Source organism: Vanessa cardui, chromosome 18 (assembly GCF_905220365.1).
Source record: "Vanessa cardui chromosome 18, ilVanCard2.1, whole genome shotgun sequence".
NCBI lineage: Eukaryota > Metazoa > Arthropoda > Insecta > Lepidoptera > Nymphalidae > Vanessa > Vanessa cardui.
In genome coordinates, this window is record NC_061140.1 from 9,459,121 (window position 1) to 9,481,887 (window position 22,767).

A 22,767-nucleotide genomic window follows, 5' to 3' on the forward strand; every position below is an offset into this window, starting at 1 on the left:
AGTACGCCCTCACCAGCTCTTTATCGCTTTCATCGCAGTCCATTCAAAAATCGTATATATGAGGTATGAGGTACATGACAAAAGTTAATAATTAATTATAAGAATTTTATTTAATAACAATCAGTTACATTTAAAACTATCAAAAATCCATATTATTATTAAGCGAATGTAAAGACAGCACTCGTACATAAATTAGGTAACCACACAACGCGACTCCAATCAACCAGGACGAGAGACCGAATATAACAATTATTAGGTCTTTTATCAAATATATATTGTACTTTCCGTATCCATTTGGGTACAAAATACATAACTCCATTAGAGCTGGGAATACCAGCGCGATAAGAGTTGTACATAAGTTTCCGACGAATGCGACGAACGCACCTTGAATCGGCACCATGTAACAGACGAAAACTGTAAACATTTAATTATTATTACTATGTTGTTTATTTATGATAATTTAATAATAAAAAATGAGATAATACGTCGATATAATTTAAAACTTATAGCACCATTTTTTTTGTTAGTCACGGACATGGCCGTAGGCAGGCGGGGGTTTTGGGGGTTCAAACCCCCCCCGAAATTTTTTAGCTTACCGCTATCGTATTATTAAAAAAACTATTTTGCGCTAATTAAACAAACAAAACGTAAGCATTTATTGATTTCTTCAGAAAATTAAGCCTAGATACAACAATAAATCTAAACAAAATGAATCATTTTACGCAAAGACTAGAGGCAATAATAATCATACCCTTATTAACATTTTATTAAGATACTAATTTTTGATGTCATAATGTCACGTTAGTAATTTTAGATACTGAAGAAGACCTTTTACAGAGTGCCATTGTATTTTGAAATGTGTAAGACAGATTGTAAAATTTCGGATACATTCTATGTACAGGGTTAATGGTAATTCGACGTATATCCGTTAGGAGGTGATAGGGGTGACTATTTGCAATAATTTTAACCCCCATATGCATCATCCAAAAGTGAACCATTTTTGAGTTATCGTGTTTTTTAGCTTTTTTCAATTTATTTAAAAAAGTATCAATTAAAATCTAATTTTTTCTTTTGTTTTACAAAAACGATTAAACACTGGATAATAAAAATGCAAGACGGAAAACGAAATTATTTCAATAATTTTTTGATTTTTTTTCCTCAAAAATGCCTTAATAACTAAAAAAATCATTATAATAAATCTTGGCCTGCAGATTATTAAAAAATTTAACCGTTTTCTTAGCTTTCCATAATTTATAAAAAGAAGGAAATTATTTTAAATCAATCGAAATAAAATGATCAGAAAGTACGCTGGTGGAAATTGGTAGTCGAACATGAACGAATTCGTACTCTACTACAAGGTCGCTCTTAAAAATTTCCTCAAAATTATCTAAGAACAACAACCAATGAAAAAAATCTTACTTAATACAAATTTAAAATAAAATTTAGGAACAGAAACAGTTCAATAGATGAGTTATAAATAAGACATTTTGTAATATACCTTAAATAAAGTATTAATAATCGAACCCGAGAAACTCTCTATAGAAGAGCACAGCACACACAGCATATTTTACAGTGTATAAAGCAGAATTCTATCCTTACTATTCTCACGAAGAAGTCCTTGAAAGGAAATTTATTTTTTATATATTTTAGCTTAACGCGTATTCTGGAGTCACGTCTTATTTGGAAAATAACTCTGAACCATTAGAAGCTACACTTGATCAAGATGGGATTACTAACTATCATAACGACATGTTCATTAGAGTGAAAAAGTGTACAAAAATATCCTAATATGAAATCCTCCTCAGTAGTCTAAATAGCCACCCCAATAAACTCCTAACGGATATGCGTGAAATTATCAATAACCCTGTATATTTTATTGAGAATATTCATATTATTAAAAACAGATAGACGGCGCTCTTTACCGAATAGTCGCCGAATACGAAAGCAGCCGTACTTCTGGAAGACTACTTTGGTGCATCCCTAAAAAAAGCAACCGCCCAGACCCGTCCAATTATAGGCCATAAGCCATCACCTCCTTGTTTCGTTTCCATCGGGGTCGTTCAGCCAGTGATCTTCTAGATTACCTTAGTCATAGATGGGCGGAAGCAGTTGAGAGCAAGTGGGAGGCATTGGCGGCCAGTCTGGACATAGCGAAGGCCTTCGATAGCGTATGGCACAAAGCGCTTCTTTCGAAGCTCCTAAGGGCTCCTAAGCTTCCTACGGGCCTACCGAGGAATTATGAAATTGGATCACCAGCTTTTTGGCAGATCGGAACATTAAAGACATTATATGGTGCATTCTCTGATTTAAAATTCGTCAATGCTGGTGTTCCACAAAGCTGCGTTCTATCACCCTTTCTGTTTCTTCTGCATATCAGTGACTTGTTGCAAATCTGTAAGATCTACTGCTATGCAGATGACAGTACTGTAGACACCTCATACACCGGCCGGGCTAATATTTCTCGGGAAAACGTCTGAAATCGAGTCTTCATTAAACAAAGTTTCTAACTGGGGCCGGCTAAACTTAGGCCATATATGATTGCTATTTTTCTATTAAAATATCTGATGGCGGGGAAGTACTTTTCCCTTAGTAGTCCCTTAGGCTCACTTAGTAGTTTCGGACTCCCTAGCTAAAATTAGTCCACTTCAACCCCAAAAAGAGGCAAGTTTGCGCGTTAGCTGCTGAAAAATTACCATTTCTCGTATCCCCACGATTTCAGAAGATTTTAATAGCTGCCACAGCTATTATTGGAATACTTGACGTGGATATTTCGAGCTTCGTTCAGTTCCGCGGTCAATTGGAACGCAAAACCAAATTGGCATCAAAAATGCTCGGTGTGCTCAGCAAGCCATGACAGTATTTCACGTCGGCCCATCGCCTAAAACTATACAAGGCGCAAATTGAACCCCACATCGAATATTGCTCACAACTTTGGGCGGGTGCTCCCCAATACTAGCTTCTTCCATTTGTCCGTATCCAACGCAGACCGGCTCGAATTATCGACGATCAAGCCCTTTTCGACCTGCTTGATCCTTTAGCTTTGTGTAGAGATATTAGATCACTCTGCATCTTCTACTTTCGAATATTTCACGGAAAATATTAGGACGCATTGTTTGGATTAATCCCGGCTGCAGAATTTCACCTTCGGACAACTCGTCAAAATTCTAAGTTTCAACCACACCACCTTAATGTTCAAAAAAACCACAACATAACGATTTTTAAGACATTTTCTACGTTGCACAACCACTCTGTTGCACCAACATTCACCGACGTTTTTTCCGAACGGATACGACTTCGGAACCTTAAAAAAGAGCGTACTCCTTCCTTAAAGGCCGGTAACGCACCTGCAAGTCCCACAGATGTCCATGGGCGATGGTAATCACTTCCCATCAGGTGAGCCTCATGCTCGTTTGCCCCCTATAACATAAAATAAGTCATCGGTTGTCTTTTAAATAAATGTGTATAAATTATATCTAATTTTAATATACCTACTTATGCTTATTTAAAAATAAACCTATTGCTTTTTTTTTCTTGGAGCACGAACCCCCCCCGAAATGAAATCCTGGCTACGGCCCTGGTCACGGACATTTCTTCCGTCATTATTCCGACATACAAAGTACAAATCTATAAATTTAACCACTTTATACTATTAAAAAATAAAAAATAGATAGTGGGTCACTTAATTTATAATATTAGCATTGGCCTAAGTATATATTTACTAGTTTGTTATGAGGTAACAAGTAAACAGTTAAATTTATATACATCTTTAAATTATAATTATAGCCTGATACCTACTACTTATAATGAACAAATAAGCAACAGATCATAAAAACGGAAATTAATCTCTAAGCACACCGTTATTAATTACATATAAAACCTATTTATACAAGTAGGTACAAATGGTACAATAGCTACAATTTTGGTGTTTGAATATCTATCAAAACGAGGAGTCATTTCGCTTCATAATAATTTTAATATTAACAAATTTACACTTTAATAATACTATTTCAAGGTAATACTGGGAAAATTTAAATTATTTGCAAAAATTGTTCACTGGAATATATTTTACTTTGACTATAATCGCTGGTATTTAACTATAATTGAACGGAATTCCGGTTTGCTTACCCTATATTTAAAAAGGGAGACTTACCTATGCACCACAAATGGCAAGGTTTAAATTATTATGATTTAATTAACTTATATTCAAACCCTTAGCGCGTGACCGATATTTTTCGAATTAAGCTTGAAAACTTGGTAAACAATATATTTATAGCTAATCGATATTATCAATATATACATACTAGTTTAGAATATAATAAAAACAAAGAGATGTACTGACAGGAAGTCAAAACAAAAGCTGGTCTTGCAATACTCTCAATTGTCTTCAGCGTGCTGTCTGAAGGAACAAAGTGCATATGCCTATTCTTGATTACTTCAATAATAATCTGAATAGCTGGATAACACTGGATGGGATAGGCAAAAGCGATTGCAATTAAGTATAATCCTATCGCCAGCATTGCTGAACTGAAATAGTAATATATTTGAAAGTTTAATCACATATTATATGTACATAAAAATTGATGTTGTTATTTGTTTGAAATTTTTAAAAAATTACTTCATCACTGTTTGACTGATCACCTAGAAAGTTAGCACATATATGTATATTTTCGCAAAATACAAATAAATCTATGTTTAAAAACTTCAAAGCCCATCTGAAAAAAGCACATTATTCCATTGGGTGATATCTGTTACAGGCCTGGGATTGCCAATATATCAAATCTGTGCTAATGAGAAAATAGTTAATAAATTAAATAATTTTACATACTCATCATCGAAAGGTAACGATCTTAAAACATTTTCTTCCATAGTACCGAAAGACCAATACCCCAAGCCACCAAATATGGTAAGAATTATCGTAGTTGTTACCATACTGACGCATATGACACCTCGCGGCCTTGTAAGTACTTGGGGATCTTTTAAGGCTTTGTCGAGGGATAATACCTAATAAACAAATATAATTCATTATTATGTAATATACTATATTTAAGGAAATAATTTAATTTTATATATTATGTATCTAATTAGATAAATACGCATATGTGTATGTATTTTAGATACCAGGTACAGTACATTATTTTATTTTCATTTTAAAAATATTAATATTTCAATGTATTTATTCATTATATTCATATCTGCTATGTACACCCCTACCTCTTTCTATATCTGTTTGTTTCCTCTACCTTAAGGTTGCCTGGAAGAGATCGCTGTTTTGGCGATAAGGCCGCCTCTTGTGCATCTTTCTTAATCGTGATTAAAGAATATATTTATTGGTGTAAAATAAAATGTACTTTGATTTGTTTGTTTTATTAAATCTATTACGACTAGGCAAACAATTTTAAATACTGAATATGTAATTACCACACCGACAGCACTCAAATTGAATAAACAAGTGCCGATTACAAAGTACAAAGCAAGAACATCAGTGGTAGCGTAGATCAGCACTCCATGTGGCTCCAAGAAAGTGTGATATACGACTAAGATTAAACCGATGAGATTCATAAAATTACCTACAACAATATACAACAATTCCTTTAAATCACCTAGGCAACAAAAATGATATTTTTTTATGGTAGAGGTTGGCGGACGAGAATATGGGCCACCTGATGGTAAGTGGTCACCATCACCCATAGACAATGACGCTGTAAGAAACATTAACTATTCTTTACATCGTCAATGCGCCACCAACCTTGGGAACTAAGATGTTATGTCCCTTGTGCCTGTAGTTACACTGGCTCACTCACCATTAAAACCGGAACACAACAATACTGAGTACTGTTATTTGGCGGTAGAATAACTGGTGAGTGGGTGGTACCTACCCAGACCGGCTTGCACAAAGCCCTACCACCAAGTAATAATGATAAAATAAATAGTTTTCAAATATGCATAGTAATATATTGTTGAAGTTTCTAAAAATAACATTTAAAAATTCAATGTTACTAGAGTTTCGGACATTCATGTAGTAATAACTAAATTGCTAATTACGAATTTTATGGTATTAAGAAATTACCGAGCATTGAAATGTAACTAACAATCTTTAGGGACTTCATGAAATATTCCAGTAAAAGGTATGGAACCAGTAACGCAGCGATCGCTGGTCTCGATGTCTGCCAGTCCATTATCTAATGGCAGAATATGTATATATTTTTTATATCTAATAAATATAAACATATGCAGTGGGTCAAAAGACGGAAGTGGCCATCGGCCATGAACATAAGAACTATCGAAAATGTAATCGAATATCGAAAGCTTATAATATATAATATCTCTTCTTTTCTAATATATCTTCTCTTTTTTACTCTTTTTCATTTAGGATTCGGTACCTCTAAAAAGGAATTATAAGATCACTTCGTTGTCTGGCTGTCTATCTGTTAAGACCGCTTTTCACAGGAACTATACTTAGGGGTTAGAGGTATAAACTTTGAAATTCGTTGGAATTAATAATACTTAGGTTTGTGGGACCTGTGAAAATCTTGAAGATAAATCTCCAGTAACCCGTAAATATATTGTTACAATACGAAACGCTTTGAGCGCGAGTCCAAATCGCGTTCGCCGGTTTTTTTTATAAATCAAATGTGCCCTAATTACTAAGATATCGCCACCGCGATAGCACTTCTTATAAATAAGATCACCTCATGGAAAAAGGACGCCACTTCCTATAAACGCTGGCATCATAAGAATTTACCATTCCTTACATTAAAAATTCACCACCATCCTTAGTAACTGATGATTGATACACTTGCTCATCACCCTTATAGTCATTCATTAAAGGTATTCGCGACCCGATTAATGTTGCTTACGGTATAATTATCACATTTTTACTTATCCTATAGCCACTCCATATTGAACACTGGCCTAGTTTGAAACATACAGGGGCATACATTAAATAAAAAATACACTTACATCTCTCAAGCTGTCTGTGGTAAATATAACGAAAACTGTGCATATTCCGAGCTGGCTTAGTATCATGAATGTAGCAACTATGGTTCTGTTAAATTAGAAGAAAACTTTGAAATTGTGTGATTATTATTTTACTCAACTTAAATTAAATATGCAGGCAGCATAATTCGAGATGACTTATGGCCTATAAAAAGTTAATAAGTACTTTATTAAGAAATTCTCAGTGGGATCCTGCAATCAGGGACTGCAGGATCCGTGCTACGTACGCTACGTATCGGAAAGTGGGTGATGCTGTGCCTCATCTCGTGGTATATTCAATAGGCTATTTGGCTGGTTTTGAAAATCCATTTTATATTATTTAGTAGAAGTTAAGGAACCTAGAAAGAGGTTGTGTTTTTTATGTCTAGTACATATTTGCCGAAAAATATCATATTAAAATTTCCATTTTTAAATAGCGCGCAAAAACGCTGACGCTAAAATGGGGTCGGTGACGTCACTTTCCTGTATTTTAGTCTGTGGTACATATAGTGGAAAAGCAAAGTTTACAAGAAAGTGACTTCATCATAAGCCCGGCCAATCAGGAGCGTTTTGTGTCACGTCACAAACGTTTGAAAAAATGCATTTTTATTTATGGATTTTTGAATAAATTAAGTATTATTTTCAACTTCCGTTAGTAAATAACCATTTTTAAACTCATACTATATACTGATTACAATAATTCACAATTTATTTTTCGCATTGTCAAATAGCCAATTTTATATGTAATACAATAACAATTAACGAGCATAGATTATTTTCAGAACAATATTTTAAATCAAGTTATCGATTATTGTAAATATACTAATAAACTCACGGGCCACGACATCCAATGCCATGAAAAATTGACGGTCCATGCAGTAGAGCTAAACGAAATCCATATCTGTATGATATGTGAGGAATCTTCAGCTGTCGGCTTATTTCATTTAAACACCATAACTAGAGAAAATGTGTAATTAAAATACTAAACACATTCTTTGAGTAGTCTTTATAAAAAATAGTTTTTTTTTTTTTAATGAAAGTTCATATACTTCAACTTCCATTAAAATAATATAATTGCAAAATCATTTCTAAAAAAAATTCACACACAAACACTGGGTGCCTTTATTGAAGGCCGAAAAATTGTAATGAGTATCATCCAACATAAATTATTTATGATGTACTGGGCAATCGTACATTAATAATCAAAATGTAAAATAATGCTTACCAAAGTCAAATGCATGTGTAAAATAAGAAAGCCCAAAGTCAGAGTCATGATAGGTCCAAGTATTATACCAGTCTGGCTGACCGCTAACGGTAATCCTAATGTGCCAGCGCCAAATATTGTTCGAATGAGATTGAAGTATGCCATATTCAATCTAAAAAATAGAATTATATTACTTTGCTACTTATCATTCTACCCTATTATATAGAGATTTATGCACTATGCAATTCTAACTTAATTTTATAAATGAGTGGAAATTCGAATTGATACCAGTATATATTGTATTACACTTATTCATAAATAAAAAATGTAAAGTATAACTATGTATAAATAAATTATATAATAAAATGTTCATAATACGAGTGAAAATTCAGGTAATGTAAATTTTCATTTTCAGATATAATAATTATGTCTTCTTAATCGAATTTGACTATAATGCATTGCGAAGGTCTTAAAGACGTCATATATAAATGTTATAGAAATATGGGTAGGTCATGTATTTTTTTTTTATTTAATTTCTTTTTTCACATTTTATACTAAACATCAGCAGGTCTTCGCTGGAAATCAATCTTGTCGTCTTCTTGGGAGACGTGGCCCACACTGACTTTTTTTTTTATTATTTAAAATAATATATACATAATCTATAATAAATAATATATAATAAAAATATGTAGTATATTTGTAATTCGTATTACTACAATCCAGCGGGTCCTGGTGCGCGCTTGATCAGAGAGCCTCACGGCCTCGGCGACTCTGATGTCGCGTTTATGTATAGATGTCTTGAGGCTGTGCTCTACGATGGTCCTTTCTGAAGCACCCGCCGCTCGGCCGATGAATATGCCGATAGCGTCTTCACCTTCGTCCGTGTAGTAGACACAGGTGTTAGTGTGTCTAGTAATTGCCACAACTGCATGAGGAACACTTTCGTGAATACTGAGCCTCACATTTTTCGACTGGACTATGATAACGTCGCCGTAGGTCTGTCCCTGAGATTCATGGATGGTCATGACGCCTGATCCTTCTCCTTTTCCATATCCCTGGTTTATCAGGAGTTTCTTTTCCTCTTGCGTATAGACCAGATATAGGGTTTCGGTTTTGTCGGATGGTATGTTGGCGTCAGTGAATCTCTTCATTTTGAGGGAATGGATTATAGGGCTTGCAGAGTAGATGGTACGGTAGACCGCACTAATGGCGTATGCGACGTCCAGGGGGTTTCGGTGCGTACAGGATAACTCACGGGTGATGTTTGTTGTCAGGCTTGGCCGGCAGTACCTCATTTCCAACAGATTTGCTCTATCGATATAAGGCAACTGGTTGATTTATCCGATAAGGACCACCCACTATGGCTCCGAAGTGGTTCATGAGGGCTTCGTCGAGCATCAGTCGGTTGCACTTTGTGCTCTCGTTGAACCCGTTTACTAGCACGGATGCCATAATTCGTACCCTTGATTTAGCATTTTCGCCAAATCGGCGTGTAAGTTGTTCTTTCAGGTCTTTGGCGGTTTCGATTGTTGAGGTGATTACTACTTCGTTATCCTCATCAAAATTCCGGACAATGTGAGTCGTCTTTCCGCATCCTGGTACCCCGTTTATCCACGATATCTGTGGCAGCTCCCAACCCTCAAGAGGTGCGTCGACGCCCGGACCTTCTGAGATGGACTTTGCCATCACGAGTATCCTTTCGTCTAGCATTACTCTCGTGCATCTGGCCACTACTACCACTGGGTCTCCTGTTTGTGTCAAGAACCTAGGGAATGCGTCTTTTCGCCCCTCCGCTTCAACCAGGCCAACGAATCCAACTACAACAGCGCTGTAGGCTGCCATGTACCGCCCGACATTTTCCCTTTGATAACTTGGAATGTGTCGTTGTTGTATATGGCCGCCCCGGCTTCTTCGAGCTCATATGGGTATGGGTAGGTCATGTTACAGTCCACAATATGCATTGTATTGCGAATGTTGTCGCTTATAGTCGAATGCACGATAATCCGACTGGATCAGGGGTATTGGGCAAACCCTAAAGCTTTGTAATCTTCTTGGTGATCTTAATTTTAATTGTCCTAGAATCAAATCAACTCAAGACAGAAATCAACATTTAGCTTACCAATAACTTTAACTAGAACTAAATTCGCAAGTAATTTGACATATTTCATCTTTCTCTCCCTAAATATAGAAGTCGATTGAGGCTGTATTAAGCGATAACATTGTTTAATCCTATATCTCTTAGTGTATTGTTTTAAATATTATCTATTAGTGTGAATTATTGTGTGAATTTATTATTTTTAATTTACTATATTATTTACTGCATTACATAAGTATTAATTAGTCAATGTCAATATAATATGTGTATCTATTTTTAAAGTTCGATTTAATTTAATTTATACAGCTTTGAAGATTGTTAAACTTAAAATTTTAATTAACTTTTAATAATTATTATTTGCATCTATACTGTAACTGTAAAAATTGTATGAATTATTTAACATAGGAAACAATTTAGGTTTAAGCAATGATGTTCTAGTAAAGGTTTAAGTAATACTTCTTATGTTAAAATTTTTATGTATTCAATAGTTACTGTATGTTTCCAAAATAAATAAATAAATATACACCTATTATTTGGTAGCTATTTACATTTTCTCCCCAGAATAAAGATCCTCAATATTGTAACTTTAAAACTAACATTCGATCAATAAGGCATCTATCTTTCTATATTTAGGATTTACAATAAAATAAAAAATGTACTTGATAGGTTGCTTGGGTTCCCTGTGTTGTGTGGGATCAAAGTCATCCAAAGAAGGTCTCTTGAAAGGTAGTCGAGTGTATCTGACGTCAATTAAAGAATCTCGATTGTGTGGTTGTAAGGTAATTTTACTAATCGCTTCAAATGCGGCCCTGTGATTAAATAGTTTAATATAAATACAGTTTCATTTAAATGTACTTAGTATTAAAATTTCATCTCAATGAAGGCTGTTATATTCCCGAACGTCTCTTTTCTTAATAAATATAATATTAAAATAAAATTATATCATACATTGTCAGTGTAAGTACAACTTATGTATATAATAATTTCAAACAATATTTTGAAATTTGAATTATTAGTAATGTTTTTATTTATAAACAGCTATAAATGTAGCAAAATACGTAAACTTCTGAGATTGCAACAAGTCATTTAATGACAGAGTCACAAGCAATTATTGTGTCATTGTAAAAAGAAATTAGGATTTTAGACTTCTTTTTGCATGTTCTTTAAGTAGGTACCTATGTATTTCTTTCCACTCTCAAGTTGGCGTGGGGATAACAACTTTAATTGATAAGTGAAATGTTCAACTATGCTTCAGTATGCGATTAAAATATTTATTTTAGTTAAAAAAATCAGATAGGACTCGGTACTTAAATGTGTTGATCATTGTTAACAAAATTAATTAGGCTAGAAAGTTTGTGTACCCTGGTCAAATTTAAAAGAGCTATTTCGATCTACTAGTTACCAATGACCGACAGTAACAAACAGTTGCCACGTTTATATATTTGTAGTAATAAAAATACTAACCTCTTCGTATATTCAGTTTAAAGAACCTACAAGCATAAATATTAAGATTTTTAGTTATTTTTTTTTATTTTTTTATTGAAGAATCGTCTTGTTATCTATTACAAAGGAAACCCTAAAAACATAGAATATTTTTAATTTGACAATGAGTACAATTATTGTCTATTCCTGTAAATGACAGCTCAAAAAGCCAGCGACAGTAATCTAAGGCGGAATTATTGCATTTTGTAAAACACTTTCATGTGCAATTACTATTCAAATTCGAATATCTATACCAATTATGATGTCTACCACAGAAGGAGAATTGGATGTCGAGGTGTCCCATGAACTTGAAGATGGCGAGGTATGATAATACCTTTTAGACTTGAATTTTTGGACTACTTGTTTTAAAAATACATTTTCTTAATCATTGTGTAACTGGGTATTTTTTAAACAGTTCAAACATTACTTAAAAAAGTCCAATATCTACTTTGAATCTATTTGACAGGCCTACTATATAAGCGACGAAATATTATGAGACTTATTCTACCATAGTTGTAACTTTTATCATAGTTGGAAGATTCTGACGTGGAAGAGGGTACATACATCCCCTTAGCGCGACCTGAAGCCTTCAACCCGCCTTCTCTAGTGAATATGCAGATTCAAGATGAACAAAGTGATGAGGAGTCTGTCCAGGAGTCAACAGGTTCGGATTCTGATGAAGAGCCCCGTCGACGGCCAAAACGGACTAGACCTCGACGCCCGCAACCACAAACTCCAACAGGCAAAAAGGACAAATATAATATTTGGTGTAAAGCATTACAGGTAAATAAGTTCAACAAATCTTTTTTGTCATCATTATTATTAAGGCAAACATTTTAAAAACATTCAATAAAGTCAAGCCTGACTTAGATACCATGAAACATTTAAATATTATTTGATAAAAAATAGTGAAATCCTACTTAAGTAAATATAAATTTCTCAATTTGACAATTTTTAAAGTCATCAGATAAACTATTATTTTAAATCTCAATAATTTATTCCAGGAAGATCTTCTTACTGAGGACATGGTCACCTGTGGTGTAACAAAGAAAAGCAGATATGGCGTTGAATCTTATGATTACACAATTAAGTACAGATTAAATGATGACTATATTTCTAATAAAAAGGTATTTACAAACAGCAATGAATACAGGAATAGAGATCAATCCACAAATAAAAGAAGTATTTCAGATAGAGCTAATGTAAAGCTAAGGTTAGGTAAAAGAGTAAATAGTGAGCTGCCTTTAGAAGAGAAACAACAACCAAGAATTTTACCAGATTTACTTGTAACAGCCGATCACCCAACAGAACAAATAGCCAATGAAATTGCTGAGAAATTGTTAGAAGAAAAAAAAGACTTAGTGGGTAAGATAACAAAACTACATTAATGACATATTATATGTATTTACTTCCCAAGTGCGTAATAAAGTTATTTTCATGGAACTTAATATCTTCATTTATATTAATATTACTATAAATAAGTTTGGTGAATATGTTTTATATTAAAGTGATGGAAAATGAGAAAAATTAACTATTAGTTACATTTTTCAGGTAGGATTGTGCAAGTGATTGGTGTGAGTAAAGCTATAGAAATATACAAAGAAACACAGCGAATTGAGGCAGATGGTGGAATGCTTGTAATGGTAAGTGTACATTGATCATACACCATTTATTGCTATAAAAATAACCTATGATGTGTGAAAACATTAAATGATATCATTTTAAAAACAAAAAAAAAATTCAATTTATCTAGACATGAAAATTAAATAATAATGAATTGAAACAACTAAAGTTTATTAGTAACATAAACCCACCATTCCACCAAATACATTAGTTAAAACTATCATAATACCCACTTAAAGTTTTGTGTAAAAATCTTTTACAGAATGGTACACGAAGGCGAACCCCTGGTGGTATTTATTTCTTTTTATTAAAACGAGATGATGATATTTCCCAAAGTATGATAAATCAAATATTTAATGAAGAACGGAAAGAAACAGCTCGAAAGATTAAAAAAACTCGTGCCAAGAGTCGTCAAAAAGTTATGGAACAGTTAAAACAAAGTCTTACAGGTATATTAAGCACAAAACTCTTTTACTAAACAAATGTTATGTATTACTATGTAAATGAATGTCCTTAAACTAAAACTGTAAAATTGTTTTTTGACTACCATTTTCAAATATTTTATTATACATTTCTAAAATATCAGTATACTAACTTACATTGTCTAAATGTGTCAGTATTTTTATAGTCCATATTATAGTTTACAACATCCCCACATTGAATTTGTCTGTGTATAATATGACAATAATATTAATTATAGATTCAGAATTACCGTCATTACTTTCACGGGGTGAAGCAACAGTACAATCTGAACACGGTTCCAATCCACCACCGTCGCCAGCAACAGACGCACGTGAGGGCTCCAGCGACACTGACGCACACTCGCATACAGAACAACCACCATCCCCATCACAACCACGGTTACCCCTACCTGATCGGACATCGACACGTAACATACAGGAATATGAAGATGATGATTTCTTAGAAGTTATGTGCAATGATGATATGGACCTATTCTAGAGTAAGAGGTAGTTTTCCTGGTGCTGTGTTTCTGCCTCTACTGATTAGATTTAAAAGTAGCATGTAATTTGTTTATTACCTTAAATATAGTCAGACTGTTTGACTTTACAAGTGTGTGATGATGTTGCATACTTAATATCGAAGTGTGTTCCCACAGCGTGCATTCCCTTTTGCATCTCTTGATGTGGCTGTGAATTTTTACACACCGTTTACAAGACTCTAGATAAAAATGATGCCTTGGAAATTGTTACTGCTAGTAGTGGTTAATTAGTTAACTCTACAATTGGATCAGTATTGTAAATATTACTTGTTTTTATTCAGTATGTTATCTAGGCATTGGTTCTATTTTATGTTTAACATTTAAAAAGTAATAGACTAAGTCCCTGTCTATATTGTACCACTGACTGAGGATGGGTCAGAAATACTTGTATAATATATTCAAATACAACAATGGACCACCTCGAAAAACTTAAATGTAATCTGTAAATATATATAAAATTACCCAACGTTTCATTTATAATTTTTCAAAAACATCAGTTTTGATAGTCTTTATACTAGTTGTTTTGAACTGTAATACTATATCTGTATTTTTTTTAAATAGGTACAATAATAATTATTTTACAGTTTTAAAAGTTAATCAGAGTTTAAATCTTTAAAATGTCATTCATAAATTACACAATAAAACTAAAAAAATTTCATCCATTAGATCTGAATATGCTGGCATATTGAATACACAAAATATTAAATGGCACAACTTGTCATGGTATGAAGATACTATCATTACTTTAAGTACCCTTGAAATGCAGTACTAAATATATTAAAATGCAAAATGTACTATTTTTATAAAGCATTCTTAGAAGTCTTATACATTATAAAAATTGGCAATTATATTGTACATCCGCCTATAAATATTTTTTTATAAATACAACTGTATCTCAGTGGTTCCAAATCTCGTGCTGTAAAATACAGCTTGTAGATGTAGACAATAATAGTTACTAATTATTAGGTTTCATATAGAGCGGCGTAGCATTTAATTGTTACAGAAAAATTATGATCAAAACATCTCTTTAATAAATGATAGTCAAAATATATTATATAAAAAGTGTTACTGGTATCTAAAATGTTTAAGTTAAAATATTTTTGATAATTCCTAAATAATATGATCTTAATGATATGCCATTTAAGTGTATGTTTTTCTTAAAAATATTATTCTTTGAGAAACCTATTTGACTAATCAGATAGATTCATTAGGATATACAACAATGTATTTACGTAAATGTGTTTTGGATGTATCTAAACTTTATTGACAGAATTGTTTTGTTTGTTTTTGCAAAAACTGCACTTCCCACATAGTTAAATTGAATTTATTGCCCCAAAAATTATTAATAAATTCAATATTGATGGTATTGCAAATGTCTGATTCCATTATAAAAGAAATTTGTTATAATATGCATATAAATTTATTATTACAGGGAATTGTTGTTCAATTTTCTCCCCTTTAAATACTGTCATAAAATTATTGTGAAATTTCTCATTGGTCTACTGGCAGACTTAATATGGTGCAGATCACAAGGTGCCAGGTTCAAATGCTGTCAGTCTGAATAAAAGTGTGCTTAGCACACTTTCCGGTCCTGCTGACATAACACAGAGGTTGGTAGTTGGGTGCAGTTGTAATCTCCTTAAAATAACTGCTGTAGCCGACAATGTTAAAAACATGTCTTCACCGTTAAGTTCTTTTTTTGTCATAATATGGAAATAATATTTCAATAACTTGACTGTTATGTGATTGTGTGTTATTTTTAAGGCAAAATATGAATGTTTTAAGTTTTCAAAGGCTTCATTAAAGTATCACAACTTATTAGTAATTCGAAGAGTTTAAGAAATGGATATGCTATGGATATCCGGATGGACTGAATCACTGTTAAAACGATATTTATTGTAATTTTAAATTTAAGGTGTCTCATATGTGCAAACATAATTGCTTATTATTAATAACTACAATATTTATTACTTAATCAGTAGTCTGGGATTGACGTGAAACTTTTTTATGATAAGACAATATCCTTATTTGTTGTGTGAATAAGAACTTGTACAGATCTCTGAATGTTACAGAGCGGACACTGAAACATTTGTATAATAAAATTTACAAAAAATCAGTTGAATTTTCAATAGAACATTAGTAGAAAACCTTTAGTGAGATCTGTGTTTTGACTTTTGAAATAATTATTTGTATTGCTCATACTAATCTGCAAAATAAGACTAAGAATGGTTAAAAAAAAGCTAAGATTTAAATAAAATAAATGTCGTTTTGGAAGTATAATTATAATTTTTGACACTTAATGGCTACACATCAACACAAAAAATGTATTATACAAAATCATTTTTCATTGAAACTAATTTTCAATTGTTTAATGATATTTGCTACAAAAATATGAGATTTATTTAAATTGCTCGATAGGTGCATTGCAAATTATTAAAATCAATTTTTCATTTAGTAAATAAATTGTTAACAGATTTTTTGTTAACATGTGTTATTATTCTGATGTATCACACCATAGAAATATAAGATGAGTTCTCTGAGCACCAATCCCTTCACTAAAATTGACAGTCTATCATATGGGAACCTATGGGAAATCCAACATCTGAAATCATAAAAACATTTCAAAGTAATGTTTGCCAATATATAAAAACCTTCATACACAAGCACATTTTATTAAAATTCAAATGAAACTTGAATAAGCAGCAGTACATATTCTAAGTAGTTGAAAGTGGTACAATTTTTATTTTAACATTATTGTTTGCTAATGGCAATAACTTAATAAAACATTTCAAACACTATCTTGCTTGCACTTCCAGGATAAAATATCTAAAGATATAATAAAACCAAGTAAACCCCCATGAAAGTCATCACCCAAACTGTTTCTTTAAATTTTTCCTTTATGTTTCTTGTTTCAAATTTAGAATAAAAAATGACACAGAAACCAATCATTCTAATTATGATGTAATGTATGTGTAAATATGTGAGCATTGCATAGTGAGTATGCCTAAAGGATACTTTCGCATACAATATGTTAATAAAACATTATACTTAAATAGACAAATTATCAGGGCATATATTTTCTTACCAGTTGTGGTAGACACTTTTCAACATGTTCAAAATCAACTTTGTCACTCCCATCACGCAGAGCTTCACTTGAAGCTCTCAGGCAAGTCTCAGTAACAAGACACTTGGCTATTTCCACTACCAGGGTCAGAGCTTCGTTTCCCAGTTTAGTTTTATTGTCTTGAAATGAGCCATGTAACAGTTCTTTGATAATGTCCTAATCGGAATAGTAAGAGTTAAAAAGTATTTAATATTCATTAATTCGTACAAAAGAAAAATAAAAAATAACACTTACTTGTTTAATATTTGATTTTAGCTCAGATGCTACAGTTGTAGGATCTATTTTGTCACTATCGTTTTCATTATTGTATCTGGCCATGCTTAAAATATAAAAGTAATATTTTTTATTATATCTTGTGTATATTATGTTATACTATTGTTGCTGGGCAAATAAATATAATATCGTGCTAATTTATAGATTTGACTGTTCACTGTTGATCGTAATTCGTCGTCTATCGTTGACAAGAAACAAGAAGATGAAAATTAACAATTATTTATGTTAAACGAAGACTATACAATCACCACCAATTAATAACACAGAATTTATTTTAAATTTATTTGACCATAATCATAAATACACAAAGAGCGATGAGTATAGACTATAGATTATACTCAACATCACAACATGTTAGATGGTTTCATGACAAGACCCAAGAGTGAAGGTAAGAATGGTAAGATAGAAAAGTGAAAGTCGAGTCGAGAGCAAATCTGACATTTAATAAAAATCATTATTTTAATGAAAATAATTGAATTTTTCTAATCAAGTTTAAATACCTCATTTTTTACAATAGGTCCTTAATAACCGATGGTATATTGTTTGTCAGGTTTCCATTAATCGTCGTTTTTTTTCCTTTACCTTTGAGTCTTTTATAAAAAAATAGAAAAAAAAAAATGACTTTTAGAAATAAGTAGTCGACCTCAAGAATCGAAACGTATCCCAATTATCTACTCTTATTTTATACACAAGGTTTAATAGTATAGGTTGTCGCTTATTAGACTTAAAATTAGCCCGTTTCCTTCCTTTGGATGAAACGGCTAAACCGAATTTGATGAAACGTTGCCTCGCTTCAACGTTAAAGACCACAGACAGATAGAGTTACTTTCTTTTACTTTATAGGTTTTGGCTTATAAAACGAATGTAATACTCATTTTTACAATTACATAATTGAAATATAAACTTTGCAATTTATAGATATAGATATTTATAAACTTAAAAGATCGAGGCAATAATGAAAATTTGCAGTCTCTTATAATATAATGTATATAATAATAACACTATAATTATTTTTATAATTGATCGTGTTTTTGTTGGCTTAATTTCAAAATGGGTAAAAAATACAAATCGAAATATGTTGTATGCACAATGTAATTGTCACGGAACTCATATTTTAAGATTTAGGATGGGACGAATCACTTAGTCTTATCCAGCACCTTAAAAGTAACTAATTGAGGGAATTCTATCTTTATGGAAAAGAGTTAAAGGCGGGAGAAAAATGCTGAAACAATTAGTATTCCCTATTTGTTAATAACAAAAATAATGCTTATATGTTATTGTATTGATGACTTTTTTAGTAATCTATGGTGATTGTTTTGACTTTTAATTTTTTGCTCTTTGCAACCCTGCCCATTATTTCAGATTCGGTCTCGAAATAAATACCAATTTAATTAAAATTTCATTTGTTTTTTACAAAAGTCACTGCATAACTAAAATTTTAACAGCAGTGTTTAATTGAAAGGTAATAGTTTAAATTTTTTGTCCTAACTAATGTGAAGGGACTGCATTTTAAATAGACAATGAAGATAAATTTCACTATTCTGTTATGATTTCTTTACGTAATTCCTTAACCTTCTTTAAATTTGTTTTGATTTTACGTCGTACAATTTTTAATAGAACGATAAAAAAGGGGATAGTACAGAACAAATGAATGAATATAATTGTTACTGATGTAATGCATTTTAACTCTGTTGCTGGAGTTGTAGGTTTACTTATAGGGTTGCAGTTCCCTATGTCTAGGGCTAAAATTACGAGCCGGGGATAAAGTTGTGAATGTGCTATTCAACAAATTCTTAAAAGCATGACATCTGACATCAGTCAGAGCTACCTAAAGCAGCCTTCCTGTTACCAGGAATGCTACTTTAGTCATATCAGTCAGATTGTCGTCAGGGTCTGATTAGATGAGTTTGTATAGAGTGGTCCTTTCTTGATTCCAGTTGTTCACCACTTAAGCAAGGACTTGAATCATGTGGAATAAGTCCTTCATGTCAATCATCTTGAATTAATAAATAAACAAATATGAATAGACACATTTCTTTTTACTCCAAAAGTGTTTCTTACTTTTAGGTGGAGAATGTCGATCTCACCATACTTTCGTTCACCGTTTACGGATATCACTGGTGGCATGGTATCGCATCAGATGTTAGGGAATTGTCAGAAACAGGAGATGCGCTACATGGACTGCCTTGAAGCTTATGGCCTTGACCGTGGACGGGTCAAATGTGGGGAGCTATTTGATGACTTTCATGAGTGCCAGACAAAAACTAAACAATTTAAGAGATTTGTGGTAAGAGTTTTATTACTTAACAATAATTTATTAGAAGTATTTAAACAATATGATTTATTGTTTATAATGTTAAGAAAAACACCATTACCATTAAATAAAATGATTCTTCTATGTGTAAAATAAGATTGTAGTAGGTATTTGTTTTTTTTTCTAAAGCAAATTTTATTATTGTTACAGGCTATAAGAAAAGAAAGAGAAAGACAAATTGCTGAAGGAAAACTTAAAGGAGATGAAAAATTCTTAAGCCCAAGGGTTGACAGTTTCTAAACCATGTTGCAATCATGTAGATATAATTGTGTATCATAAATAAAAAAACAATATAGGATTTTTCAATTACCTTATTTTTTATTCAATTTCATGATAATATGCAATTATTTATGTGCTTATTATCCTGTGATTTTTAATAAATTTTACTTATCCCTGTTAATTGATGTTACTTGTTACTTGGTTATCATAAGTATTCATATATTTCTAATAAAGTTAGCTATAATTTCACCATTTGTGTATATTTAAATATTATTTTTGAAAGAATATGTATTTTTAAAAAAAAAAAATCCTTCACATTCTGTATAAACAATTTGTACAAAGAAGTCATTAAATGTCCCACGGTTGCACTTAGGTCTCACTATTGAAAAGAATTTCTCATTATTGAAGAGAGAGTTTACTCTATTCCAACCATAAAAGGGAAAAGTAAATATAACATTATTTGACAGAAAATTTACGAGATATAATTGGTCACGAGTTTGATTGTTTGATAGAATCTGAAGTAAAATTAAAGTCAAAATAAATATTTAATTGCAATAAAAAAGGAAATAGTGTTATATTATAGATAAAGATATATTAATCAAAAACTCTTAGCAGTAGCATATAGCTGAGCACTTCCATTGGAATAAAAATGCTATACCTACCCTCTGCCATTGTGGCTAGGTGGCTTCACAGATTTCATCCTTCACATGCAGTTATACTCAAGATGTTTTCTTTCATCGTACATGAATATACTAAATTTGATACTCAAATTTAAACTTGACAACTCTTAACTATGATATAAGGCAATTTTATGTATTCGCCCAGTAATCTAGTTTTCCATTTTAACTTTCTTAAAAATGCTCTAAATAAATAATTAATAAACAAATACTGGTTTTTAATAAGCAAAAAGTAGTAAAAATAACTTTATCTAAATTTAATTGTTTGATTAATTAGTTCCTATTATATTTGACTATGCTAGAAGGCTATGAAGTCATCCGACATTAGCTAAAGATTAACTGATTGTGAAATCAGTATGGTGTTAATTGTAACTTAAAATTTTGTTCAGAATACCTAGTACATGTTAACACACAGACAGCTCTATCGTATAAACTTACAACATTAACCACAAAGGCGCCACCAGTCTTTACGTAGGTTAAGCATTAGCTTAAAACCTTTAACGACTGTAGTGTAAAAATATAAGGAATAAAAACTGCTTTAATTATTTCAATAAAAAAAATAAAAGTCAAAGTAACTTCAAGAAAATACACATTTACTATTATTTATTAAAATCCTTAAGATATTTAAGCCTTAAAATATGGCTGATCAAGTGTCACCATTTTTACGAACGATTTTTACAGACATAACCGGTGGGATGTTGTCTCATCAGTTGCTAGGTAAATGTGCTACTCAAGAGATGGACATGATGGACTGCATCGAAGCTTACGGCTTTGACCGTGGGCCCAGGAAATGTTACTCATATATTGAGGATTTCAAAGAGTGTCAAGGCAAAACGAAACAGTTTATGCGCTTCGTGGTACGTGTGTAGTATAATTATGACATAAATATTAATGTTCTTATCTCATGACATGATATTATTATACACACATAGTATGTAACAATTACCTTTTAACAAAATTTTGCTTTTTAAATAATATCAGGCCATCGAAGAGTAATAGAAAAGTAAAGCAGGTTCATAAAAACACAATAATTTAGTACAATAAGATAAAATTTGAAGTTCGTAAAGACTCCAAAATCAAAATCAAAATATACTTTATTCAAGTGGGCTTTTACAAGCACTTTTGAATCGTCATTTAACAATTAAGTGAAGCTCCACTTCTGAGTAAAGGCTTATCCTGTAAAATTAAAATCGGTTATCGAATGTAAGTTATTTTGCACAAGACATATTTAAGCTACTGGAATTTGCGAGCTTCAGGCAATATCCTCGTGTATGTACTGAGCTATCACGATCTAAAAAGAGTAGGTTACAAGCATTGCAGGTACTAGTAGGTAGATACATAAAATAGTTTTTTTTTTATTTGACCAAATTGTATTATTTTCTAACTAAGCAATTAAATAAAAATTAACAAAAGATATGAGTATTTATTATGTACAGTACTTATTTAATTTAATATATTGACAATAGGAAAAATATATTTTCATAGGCTCTACGCAAAGAACGCGATCGGCAGATAGCTTGCGGGCTGCTCGACGGTGATAAGAAGTATAAATCGCCAAAAATTGATAGCTTCTGAGCTGAAGTTAAAAAGAAAATAAAGTTTTTTCTAATAATATTTGTTTGATTAGTGACTTATCTAAGATAGTCCTTTTTGGGTTTTTAGTTTCCTCCATAATGTAAAAATACCATAACGTACCTAAAAATAAAAGAAATATATTAAAAAATCACCATTTGTCGTGTCTCCTCGATTTGAGAACATTCCGATAGCCGCTACAGGTAGTA

The 22,767-nt window shown here is 32.0% G+C and overlaps 4 protein-coding genes across 4 annotated transcripts; 3 read left to right on the top strand and 1 right to left on the bottom strand.

The window, feature by feature from the left end:
- Positions 1-11,909: 11,909 nt before the first annotated feature.
- Positions 11,910-15,984, top strand: LOC124537261 (phosphorylated adapter RNA export protein). Its single transcript, XM_047114039.1, has 6 exons — positions 11,910-12,078; positions 12,288-12,539; positions 12,761-13,121; positions 13,308-13,399; positions 13,642-13,828; positions 14,080-15,984. Exons 1-6 carry the CDS (start codon positions 12,016-12,018, stop codon positions 14,337-14,339), a joined length of 1,215 nt encoding a protein of 404 aa, XP_046969995.1. The 5' UTR covers positions 11,910-12,015; the 3' UTR covers positions 14,340-15,984.
- Positions 15,985-16,644: 660 nt separating this feature from the next.
- Positions 16,645-18,152, bottom strand: LOC124537262 (centromere protein X-like). Its single transcript, XM_047114040.1, has 3 exons — positions 17,738-18,152; positions 17,465-17,659; positions 16,645-16,981 (listed from the first exon to the last, which is right to left on the bottom strand). The coding sequence occupies exons 1-3, from the start codon at positions 17,819-17,821 to the stop codon at positions 16,964-16,966; spliced, it is 297 nt and encodes a 98-aa protein (XP_046969996.1). The 5' UTR covers positions 17,822-18,152; the 3' UTR covers positions 16,645-16,963.
- A 931-nt stretch (positions 18,153-19,083) lies between these two features.
- LOC124537528 (NADH dehydrogenase [ubiquinone] iron-sulfur protein 5-like) lies at positions 19,084-20,399 on the top strand. Its single transcript, XM_047114402.1, has 3 exons — positions 19,084-19,238; positions 19,844-20,063; positions 20,241-20,399. Exons 2-3 carry the CDS (start codon positions 19,851-19,853, stop codon positions 20,328-20,330), a joined length of 303 nt encoding a protein of 100 aa, XP_046970358.1. The 5' UTR covers positions 19,084-19,238; positions 19,844-19,850; the 3' UTR covers positions 20,331-20,399.
- Positions 20,400-20,682: 283 nt separating this feature from the next.
- LOC124537527 (NADH dehydrogenase [ubiquinone] iron-sulfur protein 5-like) lies at positions 20,683-22,598 on the top strand. The gene is made up of 2 exons (XM_047114401.1): positions 20,683-21,843; positions 22,472-22,598. The coding sequence occupies exons 1-2, from the start codon at positions 21,625-21,627 to the stop codon at positions 22,559-22,561; spliced, it is 309 nt and encodes a 102-aa protein (XP_046970357.1). The 5' UTR covers positions 20,683-21,624; the 3' UTR covers positions 22,562-22,598.
- The last annotated feature ends 169 nt before the right edge of the window (positions 22,599-22,767 follow it).